Source organism: Haemaphysalis longicornis, unplaced genomic scaffold (genome assembly GCF_048455015.1).
Source record: "Haemaphysalis longicornis isolate Haplotype H1 unplaced genomic scaffold, Haemaphysalis longicornis Haplotype H1 scaffold_90, whole genome shotgun sequence".
Taxonomy (NCBI): domain Eukaryota; kingdom Metazoa; phylum Arthropoda; class Arachnida; order Ixodida; family Ixodidae; genus Haemaphysalis; species Haemaphysalis longicornis.
In genome coordinates this window covers 812,028-836,477 of record NW_027526461.1, presented here as the reverse complement: position 1 = coordinate 836,477, position 24,450 = coordinate 812,028, and the positions used below count along the sequence as shown (strand labels likewise).

The 24,450-nt window shown below is 46.1% G+C and overlaps 1 protein-coding gene across 1 annotated transcript in view; it reads right to left on the bottom strand.

Annotated features, from left to right (window-relative positions):
- The window catches only part of LOC144154755 (son of sevenless homolog 2-like), a 35,650-nt gene extending 13,660 nt beyond the window's left edge, over positions 1-21,990 (bottom strand). The window contains exons 1-13 of the mRNA XM_077685871.1: positions 21,463-21,990; positions 14,070-14,330; positions 13,540-13,899; positions 12,232-12,372; positions 11,976-12,086; positions 11,107-11,205; positions 10,097-10,224; positions 9,120-9,250; positions 8,215-8,409; positions 6,224-6,341; positions 4,484-4,561; positions 1,937-2,146; positions 1,370-1,504 (exon numbers count right to left, since the gene is read on the bottom strand). Of these exons, the coding sequence (XP_077541997.1) occupies positions 1,370-1,504; positions 1,937-2,146; positions 4,484-4,561; positions 6,224-6,341; positions 8,215-8,409; positions 9,120-9,250; positions 10,097-10,224; positions 11,107-11,205; positions 11,976-12,086; positions 12,232-12,372; positions 13,540-13,899; positions 14,070-14,330; positions 21,463-21,558 (2,063 nt within the window). The 5' untranslated portion in view covers positions 21,559-21,990. The remainder of the gene's footprint in view (positions 1-1,369; positions 1,505-1,936; positions 2,147-4,483; positions 4,562-6,223; positions 6,342-8,214; positions 8,410-9,119; positions 9,251-10,096; positions 10,225-11,106; positions 11,206-11,975; positions 12,087-12,231; positions 12,373-13,539; positions 13,900-14,069; positions 14,331-21,462) is intronic.
- Between the last annotated feature and the right edge of the window lie 2,460 nt (positions 21,991-24,450).

Below are 24,450 nucleotides of genomic sequence, written 5' to 3'. Positions count from 1 at the left end.
GTCCGTTGTACCGTCAAGAACAAGACCGCTGCCGATAAACGCGACTCCGGTGAGATTGAAAACAGGGCAATCGAATACTCGAAGTGGTGCACTCGGAGGCGAGTCTGCCCTCGTCAGTTTTTTTATGTAATTAAAAACTCGGGTTCAGTGAAGTTCGGTTTTTATTATTCCCACGCATGCATCGTTCCCGTTCCGTTCGGTGAAAAAGGTAAGAAATGCCTCAAGTAGGGGTTGTTCCCCATCCATTGTGTGCAATCTGCCGGTAACCGTGTGCAGTCCAACTGGTCTAACTTTCGATTTTACAGCTGACCGTCATCAGATTATTTCATTACATCTGTTTCAATGACCAGAATAAAATCGCTAAAAATGTGGAATCTGCCTTGAGGGAACGTCAGGCAGCGATCCGATTTGTTTGACGAACGGTTTCGGGAAAACCTGCCTCGTCGTGAGCGAATTTAAAAGAGCCTAGCTAATGCTGATGGGCACGACTGATGTTTTATAGCTGGTTTATAATTGCGCCTAGTTATATTCTTGCGTTATTTGCTCAGCTTATCTTGCGTCTTTACACGCTTGACCACATGCGCTAGGCCTTTTCGAAGGGCCGGTGCTAAGTTTTGGAAACGGTGTTTACGCGATTCTTTGCCCTCGCGCGAACACTGTGCAGGGGTGCTGCAGGCGTGTAGAAAGAACAAAGTGTATATACTATGCATGCAATATCGGTCAAAGTACTCACTTTAGGGCTCATAGCCCCCCCCCCGTCGGATACTGCATACTTCGGCTACAGCGGACGTTTTTTTCCGGATTCAGAGGGTCCGTTGTAACGGGCGTAGACTGTAATCCCTGCCAATTAAACCCTTCTGGAGCTCCATAAACAAATTTGAATAATCTCCGACAATAATACCATCGCTTTTTGTGCATCCACACGCAACTCTTCAGCCTGTCCATGAGCAACGTGGCCAAGGACAAGTGGCACGTTTTTACCTCGTACATGACAGAATGCTCGCTGCAGTGTGGCCTAACTAGACCCTGGTGCCAGATTTCACCTCAGTATATACTGGTAGGAAACTTGACAGCTTTTTATGCCTGTAACTGCACTCTCTATAAATTTGGCTAGTCTGCCATCCGAAACCTCCAGCAGCCTCTCTTTGTGATGAAAGCTGCAGGCAGACAGCACACCAGACAACTGCAGTGCCATATCAGTGTACTGGACGTTCCTATGTTTCGATGGCATTCATTCAATGACAAATGCAGTGAGTGCACTGAGAAGGTGCTGCACTTGATGAGGCGCTGTTTTTCGTGCGTTTTTCACAGCACTTCAACAGGCTAGCGACATTTCTAGGGACTGCACCATAAACTGTTGTGCCCTTACCGGAACTGCACGGGCTGGCTGTACTCCTTGCGGAAGCGCTTGAGGCATTCCCGGTGGAGGTTGCGTGCCGCCTCCGCCTCGGCTCCTTCCGCCTGCTCCGACAGTGGGGGCGCCGGCGGCTCCGGAATCTCGAACGTGCGCGCAGCCGTTAAGGACTCTATCCCGGACATTCCAAGGTGGGGCCTTCCACGTTACATCAATCTCCAGGTACAAAACATGGCCACACTTGAAAAGCAATCTTCTAGTCTAGTTTGTAGGCTCTACCTAATTTGCGTCTGCTTCTGCCAGCCTCCGCCAATCGCAGAGCTTAGCTCATGTGACATCATAGGTTCTGTTGCGGGAAATGAGCTGGTGGGTCGCATGACCATTCCCGTTTTTCCTAATTATGTAGCTTATTTGAGCGAAGTTTACATTAAAAGTGGTGTCAGTATGATTCTAACGAGACAATCTTTTGAATGAACCAAACTTGTGTTTTCTCTTCATGGCTCCTTTAAGAACCCTGGCTGCGAGACAGCGCCTAGGCAGCAAGACAAAGGCAAGGGCACATGCATCTAGATCAAAGGATATCGCTCGGCGAGCAGGTCGAGCAGCTCGTGTGGCTGGCAGAAGGAGCGGAAGGTGGTGAGGAAGGTGCGCACGAACATGGGGTCGGCGTACATGTGGTACGTCAGCCGCTCCACCAGCTTCAGCAGGGTGGCCCCCCGGATGAGGGGCACGCCCGCATTGGTCTTGCCCTCCTCGAACACCACCTGGGCCTCCGAGTCGGCAAGCGAGAACCTGCCAAGGGAAAAAAGGAGGCGCCGGTCGACCGTCAAGCCAAGCCAAAAGGGGCCTGGGTGGAAGTGTATCAACCTCCCGATCCTCTGTCTGCGACGTCGCTGTAGTTTACAATCATGACACCCCCTTTAACTCTTTTGGGACCGCCGGAAAAAGTGATAAAAAAGGGAGGTCTCGGTACAAATTTTTTTTTACATAAAGCAAAGGCACCATCCTGCCTTAGCATATACCAAAATGCAGCTAATTATATGTTCTTTTACATACAATACCAAGTTTTACTTCAACACTGACGATAGAACCATGAAAAAATCTGAAACTAAGAACTTCGTAAAAAAACTACAGAAAAAGATCGAAAAAAGCGTAAATATAAAAATATTAAAAAAGAATAAAATTATTTCAGGATATACAAAATCTAACACAATGCTTTGTTTCTTCATTGAAAAAGTTTGATGCAGCTAGGTGTAACTGGTTTTTTGTTTTGTGTGTGATCTCTTTGGCACTAGGGCCATGGCTACGTCGTCGCCCAGGTACACGCCGGGCTCTTGTCTCGGCGAAAACTTGATCCGTTTCTGCGCTGGTGGAAGGAAATCACCACCATAGGTAGTTAACACCCTAGCGAATAAATATAAACCAGCCAGGACATAGTTCGAGCGCACATACCTACTCCAGAGCCAATTGAAACCAAAACCAACACCCACCTTTGAGCCCGATTTGATGTTCCAGGCTGATCGACACCCGAATCCTCACTCGAGCTTAAATCCGATCTCTAAAGCCGCATTTCGACTCTTCACTGCCACTCTCATCGTTAAAATCCACAGTAGAAGGCGAAGATATGCGAGCCGAGACGAGGCGGATTTCTTATCGCGCTCGCACGAGTATGACGCCATGTTTGTTTACATTCGAAACCACTGCCCGTCAGAATAAAATATCTGACGCGTTGCCGCCTGGCGATAAAAAAAGAAACTTCACAAAAGAGAAAACTCCAGTTTTCAAACTATCTTCTAGATGTCGCTAGGTGTTCCATTGAGCGAAAATTTGTATTCTGCAGGCTCGCGAAACCATCAATCATATGTGATCGATGGCCTATGGAGCGGTCCCAAAAGAGTTAAGTGCAGAGCACTTAAAGGCCAACTGCACTCAAAATTTCGACCTCTTGAAAACCCTATTTTCGTATAGTCTGCTTGAAAAGAAGGCGACACGCAAAATACAACAGCTGAAATACGCGCGTGGACGCCGCAAGCGGCCTGCAAAAATCAGCGATTTTGAAACCGAAACCGAGGAGAGCGCGGCCATTGTAGTGACGTTGCAGCCGTCCAGCGAGCGGCCGGACGGTCACCAGCTCGGGGGAATGTCTGCGCGCAAGCTCTACGCGCGCACGGGCAGCACATGGGTGAAGCGCGCGCAGCAGAGCTCGACCGGTTCTCGAGCTGCGTGGCTAGCCAGAGGAAGAAGCCCCCGTCGGCTGGAACATCACAGGCGCGTCATGGCTGTTTACGCGATCCGCCGGTAGGTGCAGCGTGGTCTGCGGCGGAGGTTTTTTAAACGCTTCTGACTGATTAACGAGGCGTGTTACGGGGCTACCACTTGTGTCCCAGCTGATTTGAGGGTACTTACTACGCATTAAACATAAATTTGGTCCACGTAAAATTTGAGTGCAGTTGGCCTTTAAGGGGCTCACCTTGTCATCGTAGCTCGCTCGCTGGACCCAAGTAGAGCCCCACAGCGTTCTGCCATAGCGGCTGTTGTCACAGTTGTTAGCGGCTGTTGTTAGCGGTTGTTATCTGCCGGGTTATCAAAGGCTCCGAAAGCCAAGCGGTTTATATAGTCATAAGCATTTGAAACTTGTGAACCGCTTGCGCTTGTCATACATTTCCCGTTGTTTAGCGCAAAGACAACTGCAGGTACATTTGAGGCAAAATATACGTAACTAACTGGCAGCACCTGCGTTGATTTAGTTAGGAACGCCCGTTGGGTTGGTTTTTACAATAGCAAGCGAAAAAAAGTGGCAGTGCAACACCGGCACGTGCGGGAGGAAAAGCAAGCACAAAAAAAGAACAGAACTCCCGCTGGTGCAGTTTCAGGCAGAGGGCACGCGAGCAATGCGAAAGCGGGAAATTTGAAATGCGTTGGACAAGCCTCCATTGAGTTCATCAAAAGACGAAGGAGACAAAGCGGCGAACAACATGATGGGTGGTAGCAGTGAGCGGATAACGGTGCTACAGCGCATTATGGCGAATCACTGCTCTGAACGTCCGACAGCTTTCACATTGAGTGGAACGGCTTTAATTTTTTTCGATTAGTTTTTACAAGCAAAGCACGATAATTGACAGCACCCACTTGTAGTTGTCTGGCAGCCGCAGTGGGTGCTTCTTCTCCTCGTCCGACAGGATGCTGTCCAGTGTCCGCTCCAGCATGCTGAAAAGTAGAGCGTTATGTAAGCACAACACGAATGGAGTGGCAGTACACGCACACACGACACCCCGTTACCCTGCCTTCAGAGCATACGGTAATTCTAACTGCTGTGTGCTTTTCTAGAGCTCTGTGCAAGGTGTCAGGCAAATGGTTATGAGGGAAACGTATAGCCATGAGTTCTCAACTCACACATCCGACCTCTTATATTCTGTGGATGCAACACTCTCTGCTGGTAATTTTTGCAGATGATTTGATATTGACAAGCAGGCTTTGTAAAAGTAATGACGCACCCCAAGGCAGTACACGGTCAACATCAGAGCACAAAAATGAGGATTCGCTACATCAGAAAACCGCTACCTTTTTCAGACTCTCTTATTGCGTTTCTACCTTTCTTGTTTTCAACAGTGAAGCTGTTTAGCAAACCGAAATTTTTCGTGTCCGCAGTCAAAAATATTAGGGAATTGTCAAGACTGCGCACATTAATGCGGGCTTGCAGCAGCCCCTTGGCAGTTAACAAAACAAAGAAAATGCCTAGCAGTTGTGTGTGTGTGTGCCTAGTGGCGATCTCCTAGCGTCTCCTGCGCACATTTGTCAAGCCAAGCATACCCCCTTAGGGAGATGGGCCAAGATTGGGCCAGAAAAACTCTAGCGTTTGCCATAATCGTGGCACTACTTCCACAAACCAAGAAAGGCTCCGGCGTTCGCCGTAATCGTGGCAACGCTTGCCCGGAACGATAAAGACCCATCATAGCGTACGCCCCTCCAAGGTGATGTCCTATAATTATCACTACAAAAAATCCAAGAAGCTCACACTTATAGCAACAATGGTGGAGTAAAGTTCGTCATAGCAGTGCAGAAGAAGCGAATCAGCTGCAATCGTGGACTTACACATTTGTGATGGTCGTGAAGGTTGCGTACAGCTTCACCACCGAATTCTTTTTCTCTACCTTCTTGTACCTTTTTGTTTTCTTGTTTTCTTTTCGTAAACTGAGAGTGATGTTTCCTTTGTACTATTTTGTTACGTTGTTTACACTTGCAAAACGCAAGTGATGGTTCGTTGTTCACATTGTGTTATATGGCTGCCTACTATGTGAAATGTGAGTGACTGTTCCATCTGTTTGCCTGGTGTTATATGCTAATATTTTCGTCTTTTGTACCCACCTGCTAAAATCCCTCCAGGGGATTGCAGTACCCATAAATAAATAAATAAATAAATTCAAGTCTTGTGCATTATAGTGAGGTTCCTTCATTTTTTTTTTTTAAATGCTGATATTTTAAACAGAACTGAGCACAACTGCGCTGCTGCAATGCGGTTAAAAGACCGCGTATAACAGGACTGTACCTCTTGGGAGGAACTTTTTCAAACCACGTTCAAAACGAGGGCTATTCGTATGAAACAGTGGCATGCTATACCGCCCCAAATTCTCACGGGGAATGTGAATTACTTGCTAACAAGATTCCTTTCTCAAATTCTGTGACATGTAGCCCAGCAATGCTTTCAGCTTTAAAGATTCACCACCACGGGTTACAAAATGAAGATCGCGGCCTCATTTGTACAGGCGGTGGTTTCTGACCTTCTTGACTGGTTTTTACCTTTGAGGTTGAAGCCCCCCACGGCCTGTAACAGAAAGACAGAGAGAGTAGGGGGAGAGGGAGCAGACAGACCTGCGCATGTTCAGCATGACCAGGCTGGCCATCCAGGTGCTCTTCTCCTCGGCGTTCTTGGCAAAGAGCACAATGTGCGGGGCATCCCTCGGGGCTATCTCAAAGGCACACTTGAGCTCTGCACAAGAAGAAGGGGACAGGGGACAGGGGAGAGAGGAGGAAATGAAGGACAAGTTCCAGGAAGGCACTAGACCCTAATAAGGCAGGGTTGCCTCGGGGATAGCTGGTACTGTTTCCGTCCACGTGCCACTAGGCAAAACACTGCACAGCAGGGTCGACAACCAGAGAGCATTCACTGGTAACTGCCTCTCCTCAAGAAGACAGGAGTCAGATATGCCGGCATTCAAGCTTGTTTGATGCCTTTTCCCATTCCAAAACCCTCACTGCTGCCATTCCTAGCTCAGGGCACTGCTTGTACAACGGCAGCTTTATGAACTTTTTGTTTGGCTGGCTTTCCAGCCAATCTTCACGAAACTTTATGGGCTTTGGGCTTGTTCAGTTATTTTAGCTGCTTTCAAATATCCAATTAGTTTTGATGTAAGGCATTTAGTTACCGAGACAATTAAAAATCCTTCTTGATCCTTCTTGAGAACAATGGAAAAAACTTTTCAACCAAAAATTACCAGCATGGCATGAATGGATACTAAAAGTTGTGGAGAATTAAATGTGCGAAGCAGTTTTCTTGTTTTGCAATTGCATACAAAGTTTACGTCAATTCTTTCTAAGTTTGAACTACTCCTGCTAACCAATTAAAAATAATGCTATTTAAAGAACTACTGAAATACAAAATGAAAATTTGCTTCCCATATTGGATCTTTTGAAGCATTCAGCTTTGTGCTGCAAAAGAAATAATCTTTCTAGCTGCTCTACATGCTGGGATGTACCTTTTGAGAATTCCCTATTGCTAAAATACCGCTCATGGCGAGAATAGAAAAAAATTATGGAAAAATTGTTATTTTCATCAAAATAACGCCTGTACGGCTTTCACAAGTACCTGGTACTGATCAAGTACCAACGTTTCAGAGGAAAAACTGTGCAAACTAAGGAAAAAGTGATACATAAAAAAATGCTTTTTTGAACAATTTCTTGGTCCCAAAGACCCATGTTACCACTTAATTAAGGGGGCACACTGGTCTTAAACCAAGAAAGTTTATTTTTACACTTATTATAATGAAAATTGGGAGACGTGTAGTTTTTCATTCTGATTGTAGATATAATTCTTTTTTTTGTGTAAAATGACTACATTCAAATTTATTCCGATTTTTATATTTTATTTTTTGACAGCCTTTGTAAAAATAAGCTGCTGGAAGGCTGCAGCTGAACAAGGGTACCAGTGAAATGTGCATAAATCAAGGAGTGAAATAAGACTACAGTAAAACCTCTTCACAAGAGACACTCAAGGGACTTGGGAAACTTGTCTCTTGTAACCAACATCTCTTATATGCAATGTTGCTAACATGGCAAACATAGGGCAACTAAACTAACAGACTTCATTAAAATGTCTCTTATAACCAAGTGTCTCTTGTAACAGTGTCTCTTGTAACAAGGTTTTACTGTAACAGTATCATTCTATCTGGTCTGTAGCACAAGTTTTGACTGTTTGAAATTTGGGCGTGAAAGGTGGGAACCAGGAAAACCGGGTTTGTCTTCCAGGCCGAAACTTCAGACGGTCGTAACTTCTGCTACAGACCAGATAGAATGATACTGTTAGTCTTATTGCACTCCTTGATTTGTGCACAGTTCATTGGTACCCTTGTTCAGCTGCAGCCTTCCAGCAGGTTTTTTACAAAGGCTGTCAAAAAATCAAATATAAAAATCCAAATAAAGTTGAATGTAATCATTTTACACAAAAACAAATTTTATATCTACAATCAGAATGAAAAACTGCATATGTCCCCCAATTTTTATCATCATAACTGTAAAAATTAAGTTTTTCATAAAAGACCCATGTGCCCCCTTAGGCGAGAGGGAAACAGGCACGAGCGCAGTACCGTCGGTGTCCTCCCGGTCGAGGATCTCGACGCGTCGGAGGAAGAAGCACTCCTTGAGGCGGTACTCGGCCGTGGGGCCCCCCGTGACGCTGGAGCGCTTGTTGCTGTGCTTGCACAGCAGCACCAGCCCGTCAAAGAGGAACAGGTGCCGCTCCGTCAGCCGCCGGCCCGAGCCCACCTTGCCCAAGGTGCCGTCTGCACGAGAAGGGGGGAGGACTTTGACCACTGAGCACTGGCTACACTGGTCCCCCAGTACCCAGTGCTACTATTTGTGGCCTTTGTGTCAGCAACGAGAACTTCACTCCTAGTTCCACACGCCTGGCGAACCAGCGGGCCTCAATGTGGACCACTTTTGTTTTGTCCCCTGAAGCAAACCCCTGACACACGACTGTGAAATGCAACAGCAAAATTTCAACAGGCTGTTGGGATGATGTCTTGAAACTTAGGGCAACGTTTCTTTCACGTGTGAGCCAACAAGCACAGTGGTTCAGTAGAATCGACAGTTGGGCTAATTGGTTCCTGCACATCATAAAACAACGCTTTTGTCGTTTTCTATTGTTCTCGTCTTCAAGCCCTGTTTATTAAAGTACAAGCACAGTGGAATGAGAACAATTTAAGAGAGACTGCAGCTCTCCCCTTTATTACTGCATCCTTCGCAAAAACCCACTAGCTGAACCCAGACAACTTGGTACTGTCACTTCTCTGAGCTGACCACACTCTCTCCCCTTAAACAGCTGCCTCACTAACACACGCACACTGCTGCATCAAAGCACCACCCAAGTCGCAAGCTGAAGTACTGACACTGGGACCCACAGAAGCTCCAGTCACATGCCTTCAGCAGTACAATTCTAAGCACTCCCCCTCCCCCCCCCCCCCCTCCCCTCTTTCTCTCCCCCAATCCTCACCCATGATGTACTCGTTGCAGCACTGGCCAATGTCTCGGCCCTCCCAGCCATCCACAGCCTTCTGAAGCTCCTTCATCTTGTTCAAAGCTGCGGCTCTCCGGTCACGGCTATGCATGCGCAGGGAGGCCTCCCTGTGTGTAAGGAAAAGAAAAAGCGCTGGGTTAAGAACGCATCCTTGAGGGACACCACCCGCAATCCACACAGGATGCCCAGAGAGTGCCACCTTCTAAGCATGAAATCTGTTGCTCCAGCTAAAAGACAGTTCACAGCTTCAAGACACTATTTGGTCTTTGGTGGGAACCTAAGCTCAAGTATGACACCTAATAGAAAATAGGTTGACCTGAAGAACCAAAACTCCCCCATAACCACACATGTCATATAGACCTCCAGAATAAATGCAAAAGATACATAACATGAAAAATGCAATTTAGAGGGTCATATCTGATGAGCAATAACAGTGAATGAGTTGTTCCCAACTTCCCCTGTCAAAGCATTTGAAGCTGCCAAAATTAATTCTTTGAGCCCTTTTGCCTTTTAACTTGGGCTTGCAAAAGTTGCAATTGCAAACCACTAATGCAACATATGACATACCTTAAGACATGATTCTTACCCACTCCAGCCCCTCATTTTGCTCACCTAATACTGGTGCGATAACCCACTACCGTTCAATTCAAAAGCTGATTTCAAAGCTCCCAAAGCACTCTCAAGCACATCTAATTTCACGCGTCACACTTTCAAGCGGCAGCAATTAGCTTTGAATCGACCTCGAAAACAAAAGGACACCGTAAAGAAAGGTGGCTGCCTGTGCAGGCCACCTACCATTAACCCTCACGACGAAGGCAGAATAAAAACGTACATCAAATGTCTTTTATGCTGCCTAAAACGATGTATCCTTTAACAATTAGGTTCCCTTCCACAGTCAAGTCAAACCATGCTGTAAATAGCGTAGATAGCAGTGTGACCTCCTCTCCTCTTACCCCGGCCTCTTGCGCGGCAGCTTGTCCGAACAGGTACGTGTCAGCTGAGCCTTGAGCCTCCGGAGCAGGCCCTCAGCCTGCTCTAGTGTTTCCCGGTCTTCCTCCGATGGCGCCATCTGTTGCAACACCTGCACAACCGATGAGGGATCCCGATTCAGCCTGCTCCGTCTTTCACCGGTGGTTGCTTGTGAAAACTGCGCTACTACGGTCAACCCTCACTGTACTGGGCAGTCTAAATGTAGCAAAATGGTTCAATATACCTAAAATGTGGTACCTAAAACTGCACTGCAAACTGCTCAAAAAGCAGTGCAAGCATTCACTAAGTGCTAATGGTGTTTTACTGCTTAATTAAGCATTAAAACACTGTGAAAGTCATTTTTAAGTGTTTGCGGGCAAATAAACACACACTAGACACGTTACCCAAACAATTTAGCCGCTTAAAACACACACACACACACACACAAAACAGCTGCAGCATAGTCTGCTTTATGGCAACAAGCTACGCCTTCAATTCTTTGCACAAAAATGAATGTTAATCTTTCACTTTTTCCTGATCATTGGCCCCAACATAGATACATTCTGAGCTCCTCTACCTATAAACCACTTGAGCAACACCTTCTTTGCACCAACAAATGCCGGTACACAAACACATCAATTGCCAGCATGCTGGCTTTGTACTGTCTTGGCGTTACGGTCCCTTTTCATATGCCGTACATGTCGGCAGTGCTGGATCTCCTTTTCTATGCGACCAATAACCTGAAGCTTCACTGCAAATATTAACATGTGTTTCTTTGGATTTGTGAACGACACACAACATGACCAATCAGCTATGGCCCAAAATGCAGCGTGCAACAAAACAGCTGGAAATGTATTACCTTAACATTGTGCCTTGTTTAGTGGCCCTGGGTTGACACAACTGCGTTTTTCATTGTTTTGCGAGCCTAACAGCACGTGCTACAAGCTGGTTCTAACAATTCGAAAAACGAAAAAAAAGAAGAAGTGCCCCTTACCTTGATGGCCTCAAAATACTGAAAGCAGTGGGCTACAGGGCCCAAAAGCAGCCTTGGCAAGACGTATTTCACTGCCAGCAAAAACCCATGACCAGCAGTCTGGGAAGAAAAAGAGGGGGGGGGGACAGAATGATAAGGAAATGTTTGAACACTTTGGGTTTCTTTTGCGATGGAAAACTTGCACATACATTTCTTTTACATCGCAGTTTCATGCACTGAAGCTATGCCTGGCCAAAATCTTGACAGGTAACATGCTTTTTTTTTCTGCCTCCATAAAAGGAACAGCCACCATGAGTTCAAATTGAACTTAGAGCCGTATGGTCAGCCTCTGACACACCCAAACGAGCATTTTATTTTTTTACAAAAAAAAAAAAAAGACGTTCTTTGATTTTAAAAATAAATGCTTCCTTATTAGGTAATACATTCATGTAACATTTAGTCTTAGCCACCATGTCAGAGCGTATTCAAGCCCTGGGAGGCCCTAAGCAGTCCCCATTCCTTAAACATTCCAATTAAACAGAAATGACAAGTTAGGCACAGCTCTTACACCCTTGCCTAGTTGCAAGCCTTACAACAACAATAATACAGAAAGCGCTCGTGAGTTCGGTAATACCGGAGCACACCAGAAAGAAAATAATTGATTGATTGCAGGGTTTAACGCGCCGACGCAACGCAGGTGATGAGGCGCACCGTAGTGGAGGGCTCCGGATTAATTTCGACCACCTGGGGATCTTTAACGTGTGCTGAAATCTCGTACACACGGACGTTTTTGCTTTTCGCCTCCATGAGAAAAGCGGCTACCGCAGCAGGGAATCGAACCCGCGTCCTCATCACCAAAAAGTAAGTAATACAATAAAAAGGACACCCACCTGTAAAGAACTAGCTACATCCGGCTTCTGTAGCAACTCGGCTAGCGTGTCCCGACAACTCTTGGAAACCACCGTTTGTGCGTAGTCGTCGTACACGTCGAACTCGTCGTACTGTCGTGGAAGAAAAAAAGAGAGAACAAACACGGAAGGCCAGGTTTCAAAAGAAAAATCTCTGCTTGCATGGTGCAAATGCAATTGCCAGTAGACATCAAAAATGCAGCAGAAGCAGCAGTGGTTAGAACAGGCGTAGTAGTACCTCGGCCATCTCGTAAAAGCAGGAACCTATGGCAGGGGTCTGATTCTCGTCAGTCATCTCCACAACATCTTCGAAGGAACCGAGCAGCGACACGCTGAACTCGTAGACGTCCAAGACGTTGCCAAAGATGACGTCCAGGTCCTAGAAGGAGGAGAAAAAGGAAAATAGGAGGCAAGACACAATCAGCTTCTGAACACTGAGTGTTTGAAATGTCAGCCAGACACACATGTTTTGGTAGCAAGCCCAGCTTTGATGTAGTTACACACCCTTTACAGCTCAACTGCCTTCTCCTGTTTTCCACAATTACTTCTCCTGCAGTCAGCACCAGCCTTCCCTCAATGACCAATCACATGAGCATCTTCTTCCTTTTTAACGCTAGTTCTGCCGCACTCTTATCTTCAGGTCAACTTGGTGCCACTTGTGTCACATGCTGTTTAATTTCATTAATTCATACTGTCAGCCCTGGGGGCTACCACAGGAGTGGAGACTAAAAAAAGAAACAACGCTAAAAGAAACGCAACCAGTAGCAAGTCTTGACTCACAAGGCCTTACTCAGTGTTAGGAAAACGCAGGTAACGGTAAAACAAACATGACAGTGTAATAGGGAAACAACGCACAATTTTACACTTTGTCACCATATACACAATGGAGGCACGATACATCAGAAATTACCCATGCATATTGGTCAATTCTCCATCAGAAATTACAAGAACTGAAGTTTTTAGGACCTTCCAAAGAAAGGCAGTTATTGCAAAGGAAACTTTGACATCCGCCTCAATGCAGTCGTACGGCTACAAAGGAAAGCTGAACAGCTTTCTCAGAAACTTCGCAGTTGAAGAAAAATTTGTCCTGGTTCAGAATTAACCCGGGAACACCACTTAACCGGAGCAGTTGCTCTACCAACTAAGCTAACCAGGAGGCTAGAAGTTTGTAACACGAGAGTGAATTGATCAACAACTTGAAGTAATGAACAGGTGTTAGACAACCAGATTTTAGGGAAAATCCTTAAGGTGGAGTAGGTAAGTTTCTGCAAAAGAAAGTTACTCCATCTTGGGGATTTCCCCTGAAATCTGGTTGTTTAAAGGCAGTTATTGTTGTTGAGGTTACTAAGGAGTCGGTCAACAGATTCCAATCTGCTATAACCCTCAGAAAGAAAGTTGGACTCGAAGCAGCCTTTAAGATTTCCTGTCTTGCGTGTCCTGCTTGGCAAAGCTTAGCCTTTGGCTGCCCTTTTGTGCATTCGGTTTATGCGCCCCAATTGAACAGTAGAGGTCTCCATGACACAGAAACGGACGCCCCTGTGCGTACCCTGCTCCGGGGGAAGAGTCGGTCAAGGGGCTGCCGGAAGACCTTGATGATCATGTTGAGCTCGCGGATGTGCTGCCTCTCCTCGGCTATGAGGTCCTTGACCTCCTCGTCGTATGACACGGGCGGTCGGCCCCCGAGCAGCAGGCACTCCTCCTCCGCGGCTGCCAGGTCCTCCCCGTGGAACATGTCCATGAGCACCTTGTCGGCGCACATGGCCACCCGGCAGTCCTGGCAGGTGATCTCCACATGGCGGATGTTCTTGACGTAGTTGCCCGTCAGCTTGAGGATGTCGGCCGCTATGTACTCCAGCACGGCCACCATGAACTGCACCACCGTCGTGTCCAGCCGGTAGCCCAACACCTGTCAACAAGGGAGGGAGGGAGGAAAGGACCAGAGAGTGATGTGTTGTTCATTTAGAATTGAATAACGAAAGCTCGAAGTTGTCTCTTCTCCCACTTCCCTCCGTTTCCTTTTCATTGAGGATTCAGAAATGAAGAGGAGGGGGCCCAGGACACCACCCTGGGGAATACCTTCTGGAGGGGTGCGTTGATCTTCTCGTGGGGGAGCACGATGGAGGTGCGCTTGCGGCCGCGCTCGGTGGCGGCCTGGGCTTCGCGGATGGCCCACAGGTCGATGGGGTGCGGGAAGAGGCGCTTCACGCGGTCCTCCACCTCCTGCACCGAGTGCGGCCGGCCCCCGCACAGGGTGCACAGCAGCCGCAGCACCAGGCCCTCCACATACTCGAGGGCCTCGTCCGTCGCCGACAGCGTCGGGTGCACCTGGCACTGCACCTGCACCCGTCAACAGCAGGCACCACGCAGGGTTTGAGAGGTGTTTGGGGGGATAGGACAGCACGTATTGGGCTATGATAATGATGATGGTGGTACATAGGGGTTAAGGTGGTACTGGTGCTGAAGGCCTATGAAGGCAAAGATGATGTTATGGGGCTATGATAATGATGATGGTATGTATGAGATAAGATGTTACGGCGTTACGATGACCAATATTTTATACAAATATAAAGATGGTCTTTAGTTTTCTGACAAGGTTAGCGGCCGATTTCTTTGCTTGGCAACACTGGAAACTGCCATGTCTGTGCTGCTGTAAGAGGAACGCCAAGTAAGAGGAGCGCTGTTCCAAGAGGAGCACTATCAGCTGCTATGGTGTCTCCCATGACGGTACGCGGCTGCAGATTTCCCTCTAGTATAAACTACTATGAAACTCAATGGCAATGACAGACTTCAAATTCCATTTGTAATCTGCCATAATCCACAACAATTTTCATGGCAGTAGAAAGATTTAATGTTCACTCTCACTGCTGCAGTAGTGCTGCTGCTTTAAGGTCCCACTTTTTATACGATACTAAAATATTTGAAACTGCACGCAATGTTTAGCGATGAAACCATCATTGCCCACAATCAAAATTAGTTCTCACTTCTAATTGCAATTTAGTGCTTTTTCTTCTTACAAATGAAAAATTAAAAAAAAAGCTTGTTCTCTCTATTGCTGGGATGAAGAGTATAATTGCAACCGATCTTGCCATAAAAATTTAACTTCAAGGATAATAGATTGCGTGAGACACTGGTTAAAAATTGTTTGCTTTAATTCAGTGTTCTGTTTCCAGTATTCATTTTCTGCAAGGCGTGTGAAAGCACTGCGACAATGATACAAACATTCATGTCTTGAAGGCGTTTGACATCCTCACACGTGCTCTGTGATGATCATTTGGCTCGATAAACATTTGAATTGAACGAGGAGCACTACAACATTCACCTGCGAGTTGAATTTAGTTTGAAGGCTTTCGGGATGCCAGTGTAGCATGGCTATTATCCATTGCAAGTGGGCGAAGCCCTAAAACCAGATGTCACCTATCTCTATGCACTTGAATGTAAACCTTCGTACCAATGTGCGCTTATTTGTTCCATTTATTTTATTATTTATTTTATTTTATTATTTATTTATTTAATATTTACTGTGCCATTAACAATTCACGCAAGTACACTTGCACTTCTTATTTTTTCACTTATTTCAGTTCTCACAAAATCACAGAGCTGGGACCAATGCCCTCTAAAGGAACAAAATTTCAGACCAAAAACTAGAAATAAGAAATCAGCGATGAAAAACTGTACACACAGCAACTAAGCAAAACTGTGGTTAGACAACGAACATTACGTTTATAAAAAGACGCTGCAAAAGGCTGAATAACTTTGTCAGTTGGATGAAGGAGCACACATTCCACAGCTTTCTTTGGTTTTGTTCAATGACAAATGATGCTTTGTTTGCTGAGAAATAATAATTTACAATAAAATTTCTCTCTCCGGTGTCCCTTACACCTTTATGTGACGTTGAATGGCCCATCCCTAAGCACCCAAAGCAAGCCGCTCGACTTCACTCGATTGTCGCCATCTCCCTGACTCACTTTTGTCACAAAGACTGGAAGGCCTATGTTATGATAAGGCATTGAAAAATGAAGGAAAATAAAGGCCCTCTGCCAAAACTACAAAGTACAGAAGTAGTGTGCACCAGAAACAAAGAAAGTAAAGCAAAGAAAGAGAGCAATGTAGCAGTAAATCGAGGTATTCGTCTTCATAGCACGCAAGCAGACTTAAATGCCTTGAGAAATTTTCATTTTTAGCCTTCCCCTGTGTTTGATGCTGTCCCTCCATTACTTTTTTGTCATGCTCTGCTGTCCTCACACGAGCACATGTACTGGTACTGCTGATGCTTTTGAACTCAGTGCATGATTGCACTTCCATTGTCGAGAATGGCATAGTGCAGCATTCCAACATGCAAGACTAGCTGTTCTGGAAAGTAATTTCTTTTTAGCAAGTTGATTATTGCTGCATGCCACAAAAACGCACTGCCGTCACATAAAGACAAACGTATGTTAACAATGAACAGTTTAGATGATAAATCACACCCAGGAGGCGTCAAGGCATACTTGCTATTCTATGCAAAAAAAAAAAACACACACACACACACACACACACACACACACACACACACACACACACACACACACACACACACACACACACACACACACACACACACACACACACACACACACACACACACACACACACACACACACACACACACACACACACACACACACACACACACACACACACACACACACACACACACACACACACACACACACACACACACACACACACACACACACACACACACACACACACACACACACACACACACACACACACACACACACACACACACACACACACACACACACACACACACACACACACACACACACACACACACACACACACACACACACACACACACACACACACACACACACACACACACACACACACACACACACACACACACACACACACACACACACACACACACACACACACACACACACACACACACACACACACACACACACACACACACACACACACACACACACACACACACACACACACACACACACACACACACACACACACACACACACACACACACACACACACACACACACACACACACACACACACACACACACACACACACACACACACACACACACACACACACACACACACACACACACACACACACACACACACACACACACACACACACACACACACACACACACACACACACACACACACACACACAGGAATCAATAAAACTTGGAAGATGATAGGGAACAATAGAAAAGAAAACTTCGAACAAGGTAGCAACTACAATTGTTGCCAACCAACAATCATGGTCGTTACCTTGTTCGAAAGTTTTGTTTTATTTCTTTTATATATAATAGCAGGCTTCTTCAATTAGCAAAGCTCTGCTAAGAACTGAAAGAATAGACGAACATTGCGGAACCAGTCAGCAAGAGACATGCAGAGATAAATGTTGGTGAATTGAATGGTGTGGTTGCGCGTATTTATCTTGGTGTGCGATTATTTCTGGAACCGTCGAATTAGATCCAAAACATTAGCAATTGAAAACGAACATTCTGGTTTGGTGACAAAGTAAAACTCTCCCTATCAAAAAAGATAGCCTGTGCGGCATACAAATGAAAGAAAAAGGAAAACGCGCTTCGCTTCGAAAATGGATCAGACAGCCGGGCACAGAAACACCCTAGTGAAAAACACAAAGTAAATAAAACTGAAGGCATGTTTCACGCCAATATTATATTACTTTGATCGACCAAATTTAGGGGGAAATCCCCAAGGTGGAGTAAGTTTCTGCGACGGAAAGTTTGTCATCCAGCTGAACTGCATTCAACTGCGAAGTTTCTGAGGAAGCTGTATAGCTTTCCTTTGTAGCCGTATGGCTGCATTCAGGTGGATGCCAAACTTTCCTTCACAATTCTATTACTTTATAATATTATTATTATTATAACATATAATAATAATGAGTGGATGTTAGCACTTAGGTCAGCTTCCCTGATCCTTCCTTGCATATGGGCTGCACATATTTTGTCTCGATGTCTTTCAAGGATGGCTACCTGTGGCGAACTCTTCCCAGCTAAACTTCCTATCTCTTTCCTGGCAGTGTCGTTAAATTTGTGAAAAGGGAGGCGGTGGAGATCTAATTACAATTTTTACCCTGCTGGATTTAACTGCAGAAGGGTACGTTCCACTGTTTCATTTATAGCGCAACAGCACCCCGGTGAAATGCAGCATCAACAACCAAATTGGCATGAGCGACATTGTCTTCTGCGACTCTGTCGAGCATACCCGACTTTGCACGAAACGATTACTATCAACTGTGACAAACATTAGCCAGGCACAAATCTGGGCAAAAAAGAAGCGAGTGCAGACATTGGTCCTGAGCAGTATCGTGGCGCCATCTTGGAGGACGAACAATAAACGAGGCAACAAAATATGCTCGGCCGTTCGCTGCAGCTTAGTCACTGTACTAACAACCGTTTCAAGTACATGCGCTGGATACATCATTGTTGACGTCATGAAACCCACTATTTAGTGTGAGAATTAAAATTTTGCCCGAGATTGAGTAATTCCTCATTGAATAAAGCATCGTTTGTTGCCAGACAAGTGCTGGGGCCACTATAAAACACCAAATATTTCAAATAAAACAAACTTGTATTTTGTCTTCATGGCCCTTTTAAGAGACCTGGAGTAAAAATGAGAAATATGTCAGTAAACCGGGCGTCGCATCAATCATTCATAACGCGGCATTGTTAGAACGCGAATAAATGCTGTAGATAAAAAGCCTCCCTTGTCCGAAAGCACCTTGATCTGTTATTATACATCAGCTATCAATTTAGAGCGTTAGTATGCACAAGAAGCATGTTGCTTGGTACAAACGTGAAATGCATATTATGATTCACACTAGAACTCTATAAACGGTGTCTGCATCTGCAAGGTTACGTAAAGTGGACATAGGTGGTACTCACTAACGCCAAGCAAACACTGACAGTAACATCAATCAGCTACAAAAAGAGACTCAGGAAAACCTAGAGAAATTTACTGAGCAACTTGCGGGGAAAATTATTAGAAATACGAAAGTGCTGCGCCTATAAAACGTATTTTCGCTCCGCAGTATGGAACATCACTGACTCTAATCCCATTTACATAAGTTGCTATCAACGGATTCATGCTAGCTGTGATGGGCAGCCCCGCTCCAATCAAATACCAAATGCTGAGAGCACAAAAAAACAGTAGGAAGTTCTTGTTGGACACACTGTGGCTTACGTCACTCACTGCAATAGTTGGAATGATGGTGAATACTACTAATTTCACATGCCAAAGATGACGTGACTATTTTTTGAAACCTCTTTTCTGTGCTATTAATGTTCCTGGGGTAACAAGCAAGCTCATTCAAATTTTGACATGCTGCCTCGACTTACCAATCTTTTACATCAAAAAGAACATTCTTTCAGCTGGAACTGTCCCTGTGGCTTTGGCATATACGAAATAAAATAAATAAATAAGAAAATAACTGATTGCACAAAGCATAACAGACATTGTAGATTGATAACCAGACGGGTGCAATTATATGCAATAAAAAGCATAGCTCCAGTAAAGTAAACGTTGAGCCGCTTGACAAAGGTTATGTGTTCAATTTGCACCCGTCATGTGCCACATTTCAATTGTACTTTTTTAAAAACTGAGGTTTTAATGCACATTACTGGGAGCATAAATGAGCTAGGATGTGCTTGTCACACGTTTCCCTGCAGGCAAACGCTGCTTTTAGATGCGACACACTAAATTATAGCTATTATTGTGAAAGCTAGACTACCCATTTGAATTCCTTAAATGTTCGCACAACTATCACAAAGAAACAGTCATTTGTTGACACAGCAAGAGAAGTGCATTAAACATCATCATCAGCCTATCTATGCCCACTGCAGGGCAAAGGCCTCTCCCACGGATCTCCATTTATCGCACTTATGCATTAAGCATAAGAGCTGTCAAATGCCATGAAATGATATTTGAAATATTCATAAACCTGTCGTGAAAGCTACGGCAGTACTGGTTAGCCAAAAATCATTTCACTTGCACGGGCCCATGAACGATTGCTTCAAAGGAGCAAACTAGCCTTCAATGTTTGCTGTGTGAATAGGATATTCTGCACATTTTATGGTGTCTGTAGGAACTATGCACATATGTGCCACAGTTACATTTCCATACTTCCATTTTTTCCACACACTTAGAAGTTGTACACCTCATAATAACATAAATAAAGAATAACAATAATTACATGAACTGACTCGGTATGAAAATGTTACAAAGGGATCATACCAATCCTACAACCATACCAATACTCAATATTCGGTACTATGTAAAGGCAAGGCTAAAGTTTCTCATTCTGTAGGTTAAAAGACTAGTATAATTGTTTACAAAAGCATTTCAACAATGCAGTGAATCAATGAAGTAAATAAAATTACGAACGCAATTAAGTTTTACGTGTGCCACTTCTTACATAAAACAGAACTAAGACAGCCAGACCCCACAACACAGTCTGCGCAAACTTTAGTGTTTATTACAGCCGGACTCCCTTATAAAGCTCACTGATGCAGTTATGGTTCACTGACTACCTCAAACTAAATGAAATAATACCGCTTGCTTTGAAGCACCACATACTAGTGCGTACAAGGGCAAAGTCCAAAAAAACAGTCTCTTTTTTCCTAACACCTGCAGATACAATTCCAATAAGGCACAAAGACTGAAGGCTGGAGACCGTTATCGGGCGACGATAACACACGCTCCGAGCACTTCGTCAACTTGCAATCGGCACATCATGTGATGCCAGGACGGCGGTATTAACTCGGCAACGCGCAAAAAAATAAACAACAATAAAAACAGCAAACACCATGGCATGCCAGCTTATCGCGTAGTACAACGAACCCAAGGTTCGGCCAGCATTCGGCTGGTTAGCTTGAACAGATGGAGACGCCAGGCCGATAAAGCTGGCCGGCTTAAATACCTGCAGTGTTAGGAAGGTGCAGATAACGAGATATTTTGCACTGGTCAATGGTCGCCACAAAACGGGTTCTGCTGCGGTGCATAAAGGCGCTGTCAACAGCGGCGCGGCTGTTTACAATGCGCGTAAGATCCGTGTTGATCGGACGGGGGAACGATACGATTTTTTTCTTTCTTTTTTGAAATTTTCTCTCGCGAATGCTCACGGATGCTTTTTCGCTAGCGCCCGTTTAGCGAGTTCTGCAAGGCGACACAGAACTCGGCCTCGAGCCAGGCGGCTTGCCCGGGAAGAAAAGGCCGAAACAAATCCCCTCGAGAAGGAAACAAAACAGCGGCTCGTGGACGCACAGCGCACCTGTCCGCTCGCCTCGAGCGCACGCGCGAGCTGCTATGCGGGGTCCCCAGAGTGCCCCCGCACGCATTGGCGCACACACACACACGCACAGCTGTTCGGTCGTCGGTGCGTTCTCGCGGAGCTCACCTTCTTGAGCGCTGCCACCAGCAGACCCTTGCACTTGGACTCGATCTCCTGGCCGTCTACATCCGAGCTGCCGTCGGCGTCCCGGCCGGAAAACATGTCGCAGGAGTCACACGCTCGCCCGCTGCTCCATGACGGCCCCGAGGTCGCGGCCGCGGCTTCGAAATCGCACCGACGGTCTGGTTAGGCCTAGGCCTTGTTGCTGCTGCTGTCTCGAGCACGGTCGAGCGCCGCGATAAAGCCGAAGGGTGCGGCGGCGTTCCCGACACTATCCATGGCAGCACGCCTCGGTCCGATCCCTGCACGGGCACGGCATCGCCGCGCTGGGTCGGCAGGCTGGAGGCACTTTTGTGTACGCCCCGCGGAATAAACACGCACGGAAAGCAGATCTCTCTGCGCGTCCCTCAAGGTGCTGCACTTGTTTCGCTCCTTTTCGCCTTGTTTTTGATTACACGGGGGGGCCCCGCGATCAAGGTTGGCCGCTGTCCATTTCCCGAGCCGGAGCCAGACGAGAAACTGACTGCACAGTGTTGGCGACGCGAGCAGGCCGCCAGCCAGGAACAGCAGTGAACGAGTCCGTCAGTCAGTGCCTCTGTTGCGAAGCGGCTTTCCAGTCCGCATCGCGACCACAGTCGCGACTCGCATTGTGTGCGCGAGTTTGAACAGCCTGAAACGGGTACTAACGAGGGATCATTACCGCATTACAAAAGTGCGGTGAGAGAAAGCAAGATTGATACGAACTAATACATCAAAACGCGCTGTGGCGTTGCAAAACCTGTGACGCCGAAAAGCGCGCCACTTTTAGAAAATATATAACAGGCTTGCCGAACACTACAGGTCCACAGCTGACAATCAGAGCATGCTACAACGGGCTCATTCCTCTATATAAACACTAACACTATTGAGAACTATTGTCTCAAAACACGTGTGAGGAACACGATGGATGACTGCCATTATTCTGAGAAAGTTTGTGATGAATGACAACCGCTGGCATTTCCATTTGGTGTGCCATGTCCTGCGTCAGCCGATGATAGCGATGGACACAAACAACAATCTCCTTCTGTAAAATCACCTGGTCCCTCGAAGAAATATTCAGCAAGCCAGAAATTCACTCTCTCACGGTGGAGGTCTATTGAATTGATACGACCAGAGTCGATACGACTGATGCAGGCTATCTATATTCATGAGCTGAAGGTAACCAGAGAAGTGCACCACTTCAGATCAGTGAAGACAATGTTCCTTGATGATTGAAATTGTCGGCGCTAGCTTTCGACCTATCAAGAGACGCATCATGTTTTTTATTATTTTGGCTCCAATAAGCGGTTTTCACTGACACAAGATGCAATGAGCCACTTCATCTTTTACCAAGAGCGATATAGTGCAGACGCTTTCCCGCAAGCGGCATTGCGTTGCCCGATATGTACAAGCCCGACACTTACTTAATCAAATGTGATGCAAGCCTACGCACTGCAAATAAGCGGACCGAAAGGATACCAAATCACCAAATCAAAAAAAAAAGGCAGTCGCTGGTGTTCGATGCTTTCCCGTTAGCGTACGAAAATTCAGTGCCGTTCCACTCTAAGAATTTGTATGCCCAGAGGAGCTGTATGTGGGTTTTTGAAAGTTGGTTGGTCACAGGCTTCCTTTCAAACCACGCCGTCGCGCCTGGGAAGCGTTCACCAGGATTGTGAGTAGGCTTCACTGCGCAACCCACTATGCGAGAAAGCCAGCTTTCAAAGACCGAGCTTACACCGATGCACTTAAGCTGGTTTCACTTCCGAATACAAATGCATTGCTGAGAAGACTTCGTTCCAGGTACATGTTACGCTGTTTTATATCAAAGTATGAAGCGCCGGGAGTAAACAGGTTGCCGAAGGGAGAGGGTGGGCCGAAGTGAGGACCGAGTAGGCTTCACTGCGCAACACACTATGGGGGAAAGCCAGCTTACAAAGACCGGGCTTACACCAATGTACTTAAAGCTGGCTTCACTTCCGAATACAAATGCATTGCTGAGAAGAGTTTGTTCCAGGGACACGTTACGCTATTTCATATAAAAGTATGAAGCTCCGGGGGTAAACAGGTGGCCGTAGGGAGAGGGTGGGCCAAAGTAAAGATCGAGTAGGCTTCACTGTGCAACGGACTATGGGGGAAAGCCCGCTTACAAAAACCAAGCTTAGACCGATGTTCTACTTCCCAACACAAATGCAGTGCTGGGAAGGCATTTTTCTAAGACCCCGTTACATGTTACATCGAAATATGACGCGCCGAGAGAGAGGGTGTCCAAGTGAAGGAGAGCGGAGCTGCTTTTCTCGTTCTCGGACGCAAGAAACGGGATCGTTAGCCTGTAACAGGTCCTGATTGAAAAACAGCGCGAAAAAAACACAGCACTGTGCTGTGTTGTTGTGGTGTGCTGTTGTGTTGTGCTGCGTTTTTCCGCGCTGTTTCTCAATCATGAACGTTCACCAACTCACACAAATCACAGCCTTCTTACAACAGCTCCGCTGCAGAAGGCGGCTCTATACCTTGTAAGAAGGTGCTAGTATCCCGCATTTCTTCGCGGGCGGTGGAAATGCTTGCTTGCCCTCGTTTCCCCTACGCCCGCGTAACTCGCGGCGCGGGGTTGCGCTTGCTTGCAGGGGAAGATTGGAATATGTTGGGGTTGTAAATTTCTTCCGAGTACGATCAAAACTTCTGCAATGATGGTGTCTTTGGACTAGGACGCGCGGGTTGAGAGAATGCAGTCCACCAAAACAGGACCCATTTCCACTTTGTCTGAGCCCTATTCCAAGCCCGGGTAAGGTGTACTTTGTCTTTCTGACAGCGGTGCTGTTGTAAGACGAGCCTTCTCGTGAGGCGGCTGAATTTCGTGCGTCACGCAGCGGTACGAGCGGGTTCCCAGACCCGCCGGCGGCCTCGCAGAAACCGGCTACTAGATGAAGTAGTGAGAGGAATGTGGCGAATGGCGAACATTTGTGAATGCGGTACTCTGCT